The sequence below is a fragment of the Prionailurus viverrinus genome, chromosome B4 (assembly GCF_022837055.1).
Source record: "Prionailurus viverrinus isolate Anna chromosome B4, UM_Priviv_1.0, whole genome shotgun sequence".
NCBI classification, from domain to species: domain Eukaryota; kingdom Metazoa; phylum Chordata; class Mammalia; order Carnivora; family Felidae; genus Prionailurus; species Prionailurus viverrinus.
The window spans coordinates 93,197,903-93,211,866 of NC_062567.1; the positions used below are offsets into that span (position 1 = coordinate 93,197,903).

The following is a 13,964-nucleotide window of genomic DNA, read 5'->3' on the forward strand; positions in this document are numbered from 1 at the left end:
ACCAAACATTCTTCCGGTATAGTTGTGGGTGCCATGTTCTAGTGTTTCCACTAATGGTTAAACAGCTTGCATATATTATTTCTGTTGACTTGGGTTGTTGGTTTTTTTTCCTCTGCCTTTCCCTTTCTGAAAAGTAGTTTATAGGAATTTGAAGAGCTTTGTTTTGACCTTCCATTTTCAGCCCTTCCCCTTAACTCCCAACCCTATTACCATCCTCTCATGCATTGTGGGGACTTAATGAATGGACCCTTAGTCTCCAGTCATGGCTGTGTTCTCACAGAGGAAACATCTGTGTCAGTTGAATGCCTCTAATTCCACCACAGGCTTCACCCAGTAGCAGAGCTACAAGCAGCACTACAAATGTAAGGGGAAGAATGGGAATGTCTGCCATAATGATTCTGCCTTCCCCTCTCCCCAGCCCCCTAGCCACTTCAGACTTCAGTTGTTCAGTGATAGGTTGTAGTAACACCACGTGACAGCCTTGGAGTCAGTCATTTGTGTGTAAAGGGAGGGAACATAGAGTAAGTCTCCTCCTCTTCTCCCACATCGCCCTCTGAGGTGTAGATACAGATGAGGAAGCTGACAATTAGGATAGTTAAGCACATTTGTCAATGTCACACAGCAAGAAAGTAGCAGAGTCCAAATTCAAATACAGGCAGTTTGATTGAATAGCTGGTGAAAGTGCATGAGTACCAGGAGAAAGTGCATGAACACCAGGTAGTGGAAATCTTAGGGGCCATTTTAGAATTCTGCCTACCCACCCAAAATGGCATAATTACCCTCATTTCTCAAGGAAACTGGCTTAATAACATGACTAAGATTTCACAGGCTATAGCTAATACTTAAGGAGCCAGCATTTAAACTGCATCTGTCTCCACTATGTCACATAGCAAATGGTAAACCACCCAGGTCTAGAAATGCATAAATTGGCTAAGAGCAAAGTCCCTGGTCTGTTTTTCTGGTTCAAATCCCATCTCTTTATACACCAGCAAGAGATCTTGAGCAAGTTATTTATCCCTTCTGTGGTTCCATTTCCCAATCTATAAAATAGAGACATAGCCATTTCCTTCAGAGGATCATCATGAGGATTAAATGAATTACTACATGTCAGACACTTATACCAGCACTGGAACATCGTAAACTCTCAGGCAGTGTTAGCTCTTATCAACTTCTTTCTCATTTCCCTTAAACCATTATTCTTTCTTCAAGCTATTCTTTCCTCAAGCTGAAACTTGAAAGGTCTGAAAGAATACAAATCCATTAACCACCGAAGCTTGTCATTTTCAAAGCACTTCAACCTGTAATTTTGATTTGTTCTTCACAACACTGCAAGATCAGCAGGTATCTTCTCATTTAAGGAGAAAACTAAAAAAGGTATAATGCTTTGACCAACATATTGACCAAGTTGAAGAATCCAAGTTGAGGCTGAGAACAGGACTCAGGGTCCCGACCTCTACTACAGTCTACTTTATGTTCTGGAAACATAGGTCTGTGAGCTTCCACCCTTTGGCTGAATCATCCACTGAGTACCTGTACATGAAGAAACTGCCCCCAAGTTGCCTCACCTCCATGGGAATTCCCTGGCTGTGTGTGGCTTTCCCCACTAAGTAGCTGGTGATCTTAGGCAAATTATTTCACATTGTATGGTGATAATCAGTGTCTCCCTCATAAGGTGACCACAGGTCAAATGAAGTAATTTAGGTAAAGCTGTAAACATGGTGTCTATATTTAAGAAGTGCTTCATCAATGTTAGCCATGAAAATCATTAGGTAGAAGGTAGGTAGAAGGTGACACTGGGTCTTTACATGGGAGAAGGTTTTATGTATCCTCTACTAAGAGGTGCACAGGAAGGATTTGTCTCCTTGCAGTGTGTGGAGATGAGCGAACCAAATTATTATCAGCTTTGATGATATGTATGTCCATTTTATCACATTTACTACTTTTTAAAAATATACACCGAATTTTTAACCAGGTGTATTTGTGCGTAGGTGTGGGGTATGGTTTTGGGTTTTTTCATATTTTGTTTGGTTTACTTTGGTCTTTCAAGCCTCTAGTATAAACTACAAACTTGTGTTTGCAAACAGCTTCATTTGCATTATTTGTGTGTGGTAACTGAACTGTATTTCTATATGAATTCCATTTATTCACTAAATGTAGAAAAAAGTGATCAATTACAAGAACAAGATAATTTAAAAGCCTCTTAGAAAACAGTATGGATTTTTCAGTTCCATGGTGGCGATCTGGTTTTAAGAATTAGAATCAGGCATGAAAGTGTGTTAGTTGATTAGCCGATAACTTTTAAAACATGAGACAAGATTTTTTTTTAAATATCTATGTTACTTTATCTACCAGCTTTCTTTTTTTAAGCTTTCTGCAAATTACCATGGCTTGTTTTAGATTAGTTATATTATACTATAAATATGTCCAGATGTTTTTGTTATTCTGTAATTTGTTGAGTTTTGGCTGAAGACTTTCTTAGATTTTTTTTTCCCCCTTGTAGTGATTGATTTCAAAGTTAGTGCTATGTTTTGACTTGTTGTTGGATTTTTTTTTAGCTGATTAGAAAAGAACCAACAATGATTCTCTTAGCTGTAGAGATATAGCAGCTCCTAGAAAGAGAGACACAATTATTTAATTTAATTTGGACTCATTTCTGCAAGATAATAGCTAGAACATTGTAGATCATCACTAACAAAATATAAATAAATTTGTTAAGTAAATTATTTAAATCAATTAAAGAAGTAAAACAGCCACATTTCAGTAAACGTTTGGATCTATGCTTAATCCAATAATGCCTCTGACTACCTGCTCCATGTCAGGGCTGGGGAAACGTTCAGAGTCTGCCTTTGGGAGATATATCATCTTGGAGAGGAAAGGAGAGCAAAGCATGTTTCCTTAAGATTAATATATAACAGATTTTCCCTTTTGTACCTTCTGTTTTTCAGAGATCTATCTTACAACCTGCTGGAAGATTTACCCAGTTTTTCAGTCTGCCAAAAGCTTCAGAAAATGTACGTCTATAAGAGTTTCTAAGTCACTTAGCAAAGAACAAGAGCCAAAACTCACTTTTCCAGGGGTCATTGGTTTGCTTGCCCTGCAGATCGCTGGGGAGGCATTTGGTGCTTTTCCCTGCTTATACACACAAGGTGTGACTGTGTAGGACGCCTATTAAGTTGGGAAACACAGATAATATTATTTTTCTATGCATTGTACTGTAAGTAAAGCATTTATTATGCTTTTTTTCTTTCTTCCCCCAAACTTGGTGATATAAGAACTGAGTTTATTTGAGCTTTGGAATTTTTCTAAACTTATATATCCAATGAGTGACATTACTTTTAAATACAGGAAGGACTTGGGTTTGTTGGGGTGTTGGTTCCACATAGTCATCCTTAGAGGAGGCGCCCTATTTGTCTGTCATATTTGAGGTGCCATGGATGCTACTTACACATGAAACATGCTAACCTTCTTGCCTCCTCTACAAAGGATCAGCCTTATTGCTTTTTTTCATGTTTATTTATTTATTTTTTCGAGAGAGGGAGAAAGTGCACGCAGAGTCAGAAAGGGGCAGAGAGAGGGAGAGAGAAAATCTCGAGCAGGCTCTGCGCTGTCAGCCAGAGCCCGATGAGGAGGTTGTTCTCAGGACCGGGAGATCATGACCTGAGTCCAAACCAAGAGTTGGATGCTTAACCGACTGAGCCACCCGGGCGCCCCAGCATTATTGCTTTATAGACATACTTCGGTTTTGATCAAAACAATATTAACCATCTGGGGTGCCTGGGTGCTCATGGTTTCCACTCAGATCATGATCTCATGGTTTTTGCGTGACGGAGCCCCCGTTGGGCTCTGTGCTGACAGTGACAGCCCTGCTTGGGATTCTCTCTCTCTTCTTTCTTTCCCTCTCTCTCTGCCCCTCCCCCACCCTCTCAGTCTTTCTCAAAATAAGTAAATAAACTTTTTAAAAAAAACAATATTAACCATCGGTCTTTTCCCACTTAATTTTTCCCTGAATGCCTTTGGGTGATTAAGAGAGAAAAAGAAAGACAAATCCGTCTTTAAAAGGTAAGGATTTGACTCTCTTGAAGACCCCCAAAGAATACTAGAATGACTCACAAGGCAGAGCCAGCAGGCGCCAAGTGATTGAATGATGATGGCATTTGGAATATAGTTTTACATCCACCCAAAAGAACTCGTTGCTCTGAAAGAGTGGCAACGCTTAAGTGTATAAATTGGAATGTTCTTCTTTAAACAAAACAAAAAATTTTTAATCAGTCACTTGACACTCATATTTCATGTGTTCCTTTGATTGAGGGCAGGTAATCCTGCTGTAGAAGTACTCCGAAAACTAATCTTTGAAACCAGTGACTTTGAAATCAATCTTTGGAACTCTGTCGTTTCAGAGACCTGCGACATAATGAAATCTTTGAAATTAAAGTTGACACTTTCCAGCAGTTGCTCAGCCTCCGAGCTCTGTGAGTACTGCCTGCCAGCGCCTTTCCCAACACAGAGCGCTTTCTTTCTCTTTCGGGTCTTCCCCAATGTTTTCTTTCCACTGTACACTGGAATTGTTGGGCCTTCGTGTCTGTATTTGCCATCAAAGGGCAAGTATCCTGCTCGTGATAATTTCCAGGAGTATATTCAAAAGTAGTAAATTTGCAGTCTGCTCTCTGATATGAAACTTGAATGAAGAGGAAGGAGGCCAAGCTGTTGAATCACCTACGAAATGCGTTTCTGTCAGCAGCCTGGAATTGGTAGGGATTTCCACACGGAAATGGGATGACCACACAATACTTCCTGCCCATTCGTTTTTCCTGGGGAAACAGTTTTCAAGATGTGTCTCAAAGTGCTTAAGAGCCGTCATGGGGCCACCACCAAGAATGCAGGTTCCAGGTCCTTACCTGCCTCATGAGTTAGAATCTCTGAGGTGGTTCAGGTGGGTCCCGACGATCTGCTTTTTAACAAGTACCCTAAGGTTTGAGCACAACTGCCCTGGAAAGGCTTCTGTTGATCAGATGAGTAAGAATTGTAAATACAGTATCTAATTCCATTTTATGAATGAAAACACCATGTATTAACCATAAACTTAAAAAATAAAACCTTGGTAACAGATTGTTTTCTGTGTCAGCTAAGTCTTTTTCACCTCCAAACTGAGTTTCAATGTCGTTTTGATGAATAATGACAATATAGAATGTTTAAACTCTGGTATATTTTGATAAAACCCCCTTTTTCCCTAAGGTTTTTCTTTTTTCTTTTTTTTTTAATGTTTATTTTTGAGAGAGAGAGAGAGAGAGAGAGAGAGAGAGAGAGAGAGAGAGAGTCAGAGCATGAGTGGGGGAGGGGCAGGAAGATTGGGAGACAGAATCTAAAGCAGGCTCCAGTCTCCGAGCTGTCAGCACAGATGTGGGGCTCGAACTCAGGAGCCATGAGATCATGACCTGAGCCAAAGTCAGAGGCTTAACCGACTGAGCCACCCAGGCGCCCCCTAAAGTTTTTCTGAATACTTAAGAGACTATATCCTTGTAAAATAATACTATTCCTCAAAACATTTTAAATTTACCTTTAAGAATCATCTTCTAAAAATTTACCTTGAAAACTATCTCGTTCTGAATTTAAGTATGTTGCCCTTCCCATTTGTTTTATATCAGCTTGTGAAGTTCTTCTACTTTTTTTTAAATAAATGTAAAGCAAAAAATACATTACCTCCTTTCATTACCTGCCTTTTTCATCCAGTTGGAGTTCTGGCTGTTTCCAAAGGTCAGTTCCATTTTAAAAGGCTGAAACAGTTGATAACACTCTATTATGTCATTGAATTTGTTAATAGAGTAGAACTTAAATGTTCTCATCAAAAAAAAAAATTTTTTTTCATATGCACATGAAACAGAAGACTGATCTCTAATGATAGCAAAAGAATGGGATCCTGAAGGCTACATGTATGAGTGTCGCTGAATTCTTCCAGCCCCTTAGACCTCACATCCATCATTCACCCAACTCTGCCAACTCCAGTTCAGCTGTTCTTCTGCCACTGGCCCATCATTGGTCTCCACTCAACCATCCCATTCTCTAAAGAGAATCTTTCTCAAACAGAAGTCTAATCATGGTACTTTCCCTGCTTCAAGAATCTTTTTAGTCCCCTATTGTCTTCAAATCCACACCAGACTTCCCAGCACCACCTTCAAAATCTGACTCCAACCTCCTGACTCTTACCCAGGCATTCCAGTCCCCTGACACATGGTGGCCATTTCCCCTATTCCTGTTGCCCATCGGATTCCTCTCCACCCTTGACTCGCTCCCTGCCCATGCCACAAGAACAAGATCTGCGAGCCCACTCCACTCTGATGCACTTTGCATATTCTCTGCTCCAGGACTCAACACTCAGCTCTGCCACGGGTAGACTATGCCCTGGCCCCCAAATGACAAGAACTCTTTTATCTTCTTATCCCCAGGGTCAGGTGCAGTGGCTCTCATTATTTACTTAAGAATTCCAAACATATTCCGAGCGAAACATCATCAGGTTCTCTGAGGTCAGTTAGCTTGAGTTTGAATCCCAGCTCCTGAGATTATTCTGTGACTTTGAGCAAGTCACTTAATACTCTGTGCCTCTCTTCACACCAGTAAAATGGGGCTAATGACAATACCTACCTCTTAGAGTTGTGTTAAGGGTTATGAGACAATACGTGTGAAAAAACAACTCATAACCCAACCTGGCACATGGTAAATATGCAATAGTATCATGATGATGTTTGTTGTTATCATTATTACAACAAGTATATATCCTCTTAAGATGTATCAGTAAGGGTCTTGGCAGGAAATGGTGCAAATGAAGAGACATTTGCATAGGTGTTGGTGGGGAGTAAGCAAGGGATGGGCTTTCGGGAACCAACAACATGGCCAAGACTGAGGCTAACGGAACACAGGCACAGAGAAGGGATGCTGTGGTTGAGAAACGTGCAGCTGCCACCAGACAAGATTCCAAAACAGAGAAGGAGCACAGGTACCCAAGTTGTCTCTCCTGGGCTTCTGACTGCATAGAGTAGGGAGCCCCTGGGCACGTGGCCTGCAGGATCAGCCCCAGGCACAGAACAGGGTAGGAGAGTGGAAGTGGCTCCTCCCGGGGCTGCTGCGAACATTCCAGCACACAGACATACCAACACAAGTGGAATTACAGTCCTTTGAACATACAAATTCTCCCTTATTTGTTTTAAATCCAAATTGCTATAAAGCCCCATGGCAGGACTTGGCCTACGTTCCTGATAATTCCTCTCTGTGAAGCTCCCTGGGCACCCATGTTCTACTCACAGCCACCAGAGACTTTGACAGATGGCATGACTTGCTTCCCTCACCGGACATAAGTTTTATGAGCAGCTCAGGAGAAGACTGTGTCCTCACTCAATCACCCAACCCCCAAATGTGGCTCCCCCACTCCTTCCCTACCATATCTTCCCCTTGTTAGCCAAAATTTTTTTCTGTTCTGGCAGCAGGAATGGATCAAAATAAAAAGCCTTCCAGTTTCACCCAGTTTAGGGAGACTTTCAAAGGAATATAAATGTTCTTCAAATACCATTTATCCAAGATAATTCAAGAGGCACAGTACCATAAATAAATCACTCATTTGTGCTAGAGAAGTTGACAGTGATCACTTTCAGTTTCCTCAAATGTCTATACTTTAGTTATACTTATTAGTTAGGCATTTTAAAAATACAAGTTTTAAGTTCATTGTTTCTTTTTTGAAATGTGGAAGTTCTTATTCCTGCTGAATCACCTACATTTCAGTGTGTATGCGTGTGCATGTGTGTATCTGTTTAGTGAATTTTATTTCTCCATAAATTGTAGGTTTTCTGTTATCAAAGGATTTTATTTCCAACATATTAGCACCTTTTTATATTTATTTTGAGCTAAGAATTTAAATGTACATCTCCTTTACTGGGAATTTATTTATTTTTTAATGTTTATTTTTGAGAGAGAGAGAGAGAGAGAGAGAGACAGAGACAGAGCGTGAAAAGGGGAGGGGCATAGAGAGAGGGACACACCGAATCCAAAGCAAGCTCCAGGCTCTGAGCTGTCAGCCTGGAGCCCAACACAGGGCTCAAACTCATGAACCAGGAGATCGTGACCTGAGCCAAAGTCAGATGCTTAACCAACTGAGCCACCCAGGTGCCCCTTATAAAAAAAAAAAAAAAAAAAAAAGAAAAAAAAAAGAAAAAACCTTCTCTGTGTGGGGCCTGTGTGGCTCAGTTGGGTAAGCATCTTACTACAGCTCAGGTCATGACCTATGGCTCAAGTCATGATCTCATGGTTCTTGAGTTCAAGCCCCATGTTGGGCTCTGCACTAACAGCACAGAGCCTGCTTGGGATTCTCTCTCTCCCTCTCTCTCGGCCCCTCCCCTGCTCGCTCTCTCTCTGTCTCTCAGAATTAATAAACATTAAAAAAAAAAAAAAAAACTCTGTGTTTCTCTTAAAGCCTGACATATCTGATGATGTACACAAAGTGTTGCTGCATTTCATTACATTTCTAGGGACATTTCATCTACTTCACATTTACTTGCTTGTCAGTGGAAGAGCCTCAGAAGTTCCTGTCTTACTGCTCCTCTACCCCTACTCACCTCAGAGACACCCTAATAAAATTTTACAAGCATGTTCAAGTCACCTTTTTCACAGAGAATAAGATCTAAAATATCCACCTGAATGATTTCTCCTTGATTGATTTAAAACAAGATTGAGGGGCGCCTGGGTGGCTCAGTCGGTTGAGCGTCCGACATCAGCTCAGGTCACGATCTCACGGTTCGTGAGTTCGAGCCCCGCGTCAGGCTCTGGGCTGATGGCTCAGAGCCTGGAGCCTGTTTCCGATTCTGTGTCTCCCTCTCTCTCTGCCCCTCCCCCATTCATGCTCTGTCTCTCTCTGTCTCAAAAATAAATAAACATTAAAAAAAAATTTTTTTTTTTAAAAATAAAACAAGATTGATTTCAAGTCCGTTCTTTAGTCATTTTTACTACTGATATCTTTATCTGATGTGATCAACTAATTGTTTTGCCCTGAATGGAAGCTAAATTTTGGTAGGAGAATGAATATATATGGTAAAACTTCATACCATCTTTTTAAAATATCATCCTCTCATTTGCCTTATATATATGTTCTTTTTTTAAATAGGAATTTGGCTTGGAACAAAATTGCCGTTATTCATCCCAATGCCTTTTCCACTTTGCCATCTCTAAGAAAGCTGTGAGTATCTCATGACTTGTTTATGGCATATTTTAAGAAATTGGGGGCCACTTAACTTCCTCACAAATGTCGGTGTTGCTGAAGAAACTGCCACACACAGATTGCCCAGCCCTCAGTTCTCTCCACGCTCGAGTGAAGTCAGACCAGGGAGGAACCCTGCCCCTCCAAGGCCACGTGGGCCCTGACTGCGTATTTGAAGAGCTGGGTGACAGCTGTTCTGCTTATTGAAGTGAAATTTTCCACTTTCGCTGAGCAGTCAGGTGGGGTGGAATAAGATGTCATTTCAGTCCCAAAGGGCTTTCGTTTTATATTTGCCATCCTAAGAGAAAACTTTCCTGTCCCGCGTTTCCTCCCCTCGGGGCCTCTGAACCCTTTCCTCACCCCTCTCCAGTAGCTAACAGAGAAAGAAGGAGCTAGTCAGACAGAAATTAAGGGGAGGAAAGGGAATAAACCCAACAGCGTCTTCCCCCTCATCCCTAACTTATTCCAGTCAACGTCTCTTTTCAAATTAGGTGTAGCGCCTTCTATGGATTTTTGATGTCCCCACCTGGTAAAATACAGCTTATTATAGAAATTACAATTTGGATGCGATTAGGACATTTTCCCCCTGCAATTCTGATTGTAAATAGACATGTTATCAGTAGCTAAACCCAAAATGGTTATTTTTACCATGGAGGGTACAGACCCTGCTAAGAAGTTTTTAAGGAGGAGTTTAATAATCTTTAAGTTGCTTTTTTTCAACATGGACGCTTTCTGCTAACACAGACTAAAAGCCAATTGTTGTTTGATGTTTTGCAGGGACCTATCGTCCAACCTCCTGTCGTCTTTTCCTGTAACTGGGTTACATGGTTTAACTCACTTAAAATTAACAGGAAATCATGCCTTACAGAGCTTGATATCATCTGAAAACTTTCCAGAACTCAAGTGAGTTTGTCATTAAAACTAATAAGATACATTTGTGGCCATGCGAAATAATAGACGTGTTATAGTAGTTTTCGAAATTTATGAGGTCAAGGGACTCTTTTGAATTGCATTTCATGCCCTCAAGTCCCCCACCCCTGGGGCATTGTTAGGATAAGCCCTGAGGGGAAGAACGTCTTCCTGACCACATTTCCTTTCTTTCTCAAAGATGCCTCCCAGAATCTTAGCGTTCATGGAAAGAGTTTGAAAACCATTGATCCATGGGATATAAACTAGGACACATAATTAAATAACATTATAATATTATTGTAGTACTGCTTACATTTCTAAATTTATCTAGCTTGTTATATGTTCTAATAAAATGTACTAAATTTATATTTCTTTGAGGAAGTAATGCTCTTTAAAACTTGCTATGCTTATTATTGTTAAAAAAAATCCCTTGAAAGACTATATATGTATATACACATATGTATTATATGTGTGTGTGTGTGTGTGTGTGTGTTTATAGATATATTTTTAAACCACGGTACATTTTACATACTTTTAAAACTATAACCCCAAAAGAGAGTTTGGAAAGTAGAAGAGAGTAAAAATCTAAAAATATCCCCTAAACAACTTTTTTTAATTTCCTTCCAGACTTTGTTTCCAATGTATTTTTAATTGTTAGAATCACAGTACATATACCGCTTACATCATGTTTTCCTTACTTTCCATTATGTCATACTATAAGCACTTTTTAATGGTGCTACAATTTTCCTAGCCGTCGTTTTTTTAACCTTTTTATTATGGAAATTTTCAAGCACCAAAGTAGAGAAAATAATATAATATATGCATCACTCAACCTTAGCAATTGTCAACATTTCATGGCAATAATTTTTAACAACTCCGTTGTTATTATAAATAGTTCTGTAATGAACATCTTTATACACATAATTAATATTTTAGATTATTAATTAAGGCTAAGATCCAAAGACAGAATTATTGAGTGAAAGAAGATGAACACTATATTTAATAATCCATTTCTTTAAGTGTGTGGTTTTTTTTTTGGTTTTGTTCATTTAAAGGGTTATAGAAATGCCTTATGCTTACCAGTGTTGTGCATTTGGAGCATGTGAGAATGTCTATAAAATTTCTAATCAATGGAATAAAGATGACAACAGCAGTACAGATGACCTTCATAAGAAAGATGCTGGAATGTTTCAAATTCAAGGTAAGACCTATTATGTCACAGTGATGAAATTTTATCTACAATGGTCTTGAAAAGTCATCAAACAGGTCATCTGAACTCCAGACAAGTCCTTATGTAACCAGCCCAGCAAGTTGGAAATCAATCCTACTATTTTTTTTTAAGTTTATTTATTTACTTTGAGAGAGAGAAGGAGCAGAGCTGGACACGGGGCAAACTCATGAACTGTGAGATCATGACCTGAGCCAAAACCAAGAGTCAGATGGTTAACTGACTGAGCCACCCAGGTGCCCCTCAATCCCACTATTTAAAGACTCCCAGAGAAAGAGAAATATCCCTTAGGATCATTCTAAAGGTTCGTTTTTTTCTGTAAGTGATTTCTTAATACAGTACTTGTATTTATAATTAGATCTCCCTTGGCATATACTGTCCTCAGGGGTAATTCTTAATATTGATGTCAGTATTTCCGTAAGATTTTAAAAGGGCCTCATCCTTATGGATATATTTTTTGTACATGTTTCTGAGCACTTTTCTCCAGAAGATAAAAATCCATTTTTATTATTATGGCCTGGGAGGAATGGACAACATAAGCATTTAGATGCCTCCATATGTCAGTAGAAAGGCCTAAGAATCCAACTTCTTATCCAACTAATTCTAAAACCTTCTCCCCTCCCACCCCCCATAGGGGTATCTGTCAGGGAGGTGAAATGAGATAATGTCTGTAAAGTGCTTGGCTTTCCTTGAAGTAAGACCTTACTTAAACAGACAGCAATGCACCTCAAACCACACCTGTGATAATGAGGAGGCACCATGGCAGCCCCCACTTTCCTTTGCCTGCCAACCCTGCAAGTTTGCACACAGTCCAAACAGACTGGCTTTTCTTCCTCTGGACCCTAATGATTTGTTGATTCCCAAGCAAGTGTGTCTGTCTGATTCTGTCTGTCTGCACGTTACCTTAACGTTTTCTTCCTGTAAACATACCAGTTTAAGGAGCGCATATTTTGGCCCTTGGCTTTTTTGTTTTAGGCCACAGCATGTGTCTTTTGCTCTTGTTTTTTCCTTAGTTTTTGCTCTCCCTGCTTCATCCATGCTAATTTCTACTATATTTATTAACTCTACTATATTTATTAACTTAATTAAAAAAAATTAAGAGTGCCTATTATGTGCCAGAAGGTACACAATGAACAAGAAAAACAAAGTACTTCAAAGGAGTTTATTTTCAAGGGCAGCAATTCTGTATGTTAGATCACAAAACTCCTATTTTATGAGTAGCTAAACTAAGCACCACGCAGTAACTTGATTTGCCCTTTGTTAAGCAGAATTCCCCAGGAAAGATTGAAACTTACTATACCTGATTCTCCCTCTTGTGCTCAGAGAACACAGCCCAGGACATTTGCACTATAGCTATCTAACTGTTTGGTAATTGGATAAAGAGAGGCCCACAGCCTCTCTCTAATTTAAGTCAGTGCAATTTTGTGCTGTCATGAGCTAAGAACAGAATGGTAGAGCTAAAATGTTATCACCGGGAGTCTGGGGTTACCCTTCCTTCCCCTCAGTTCGTCTGGAATACTATGTCATAGAGTAGCTTGATTAAAACTTTATAATAGACTTGCAACTTTATAATAGACTTGCAAGAAAGCCAGAGCCCAGGGACAAGTGGGATGTCTGGCCTTCAGTTCCCTTCAGTCCCTCAAGGACAATCCAAGGCTTTCTTCCCTGGGAGGTAGACCCCAAAACAAGAGCCAGAACTCACCATTCCAGGGCTTCTCATTCCTGCAGATGAGCGTGATCTTGAAGATTTCCTGCTGGACTTTGAGGAAGACCTGAAAGCCCTTCATTCGGCGCAGTGCTCGCCTTCCCCAGGTGAGAAGGGAATCCAATTTGACAACAAATTTCATATTAAAAAAAAAAAAAAAGAAGAAGAAGGGCATCGGCACTGCCTCAGCGCAGTACCCACCACTGACTCCAAGGCCATCAATGACATACAGGCTACACTTCCAAGCAAAATCTGTGCCACCTTTGTGGCTCTTAAATATCCCTCCCCATGGGGACCTTTAAAATAGAAATGTTCATTCCCTGGAGTTGGTCTCCATTCATAAAGAGGGTTTTTGTGAAAGACTTTTGATTCAGATTAACGAAAACTAAAGAATCAATCATATAGTTAGAAGTGTATGCAATTTTTTAAGAGATATTGGCAATTTAGCCTGAACTAGTATGCAGGAATCTTGCTTCATGTAATCATTTTTGAAAGCGATTTCTTTTGTCTTCCCTAAATAGCTATTTGATTAAAGCAAATAATAGATAAGTACAGATAAGAAAAAAAAAAAAAAAAAAAGCTCTGTAAATATTGACTTCACATAACTGTTTGTCCCATTCCCAGGAACAGAATGGACCAGTTGAAAAAAAAAAAAAAAAAAGACAGCTGGGAAGGGTTGATATTTTATTTTCAACAACTAGATTGTCTCTGGCTCTCAAACATCAAATGTCATCAAACATCAAGACAAACCTAAGATGAAATGTTCATGAAATGCACTTTTATACTACCATTGCTTCCTGTTCTAATGTTATAGGGTATTTCCCTGGGATTCTCTTTCTCTACTTCCAGAACCTTTTTGAAGCATTCTGAGAGATATATAATGAAAA

General features: G+C 39.7%; 1 protein-coding gene and 1 long non-coding RNA gene across 5 annotated transcripts in view; one reads left to right on the plus strand and one right to left on the minus strand.

The window, feature by feature from the left end:
• LGR5 (leucine rich repeat containing G protein-coupled receptor 5) overlaps positions 1-13,964 on the plus strand; it is a 135,734-nt gene that overhangs the window by 120,361 nt on the left and 1,409 nt on the right. For all 3 annotated transcript variants that reach the window (XM_047866956.1, XM_047866957.1, XM_047866958.1), the window contains 6 exons: positions 2,946-3,011; positions 4,398-4,469; positions 9,143-9,214; positions 10,013-10,138; positions 11,200-11,345; positions 13,101-13,184. In XM_047866956.1, the coding sequence (XP_047722912.1) occupies positions 2,946-3,011; positions 4,398-4,469; positions 9,143-9,214; positions 10,013-10,138; positions 11,200-11,345; positions 13,101-13,184 (566 nt within the window). The remainder of the gene's footprint in view (positions 1-2,945; positions 3,012-4,397; positions 4,470-9,142; positions 9,215-10,012; positions 10,139-11,199; positions 11,346-13,100; positions 13,185-13,964) is intronic.
• The window catches only part of LOC125170373 (uncharacterized), a 14,432-nt gene continuing 468 nt past the window's right edge, over positions 1-13,964 (minus strand). Inside the window, exons 2-4 of one of the 2 annotated variants that reach the window (XR_007154003.1) lie at positions 5,711-5,771; positions 3,067-3,165; positions 1-126 (exon numbers count right to left, since the gene is read on the minus strand). This is a non-coding gene — a long non-coding RNA (uncharacterized LOC125170373). Of the gene's footprint in view, positions 127-2,363; positions 2,610-3,066; positions 3,166-5,710; positions 5,772-13,964 lie in introns of those variants that run through there. The other variant, XR_007154002.1, reaches the window with a different exon arrangement.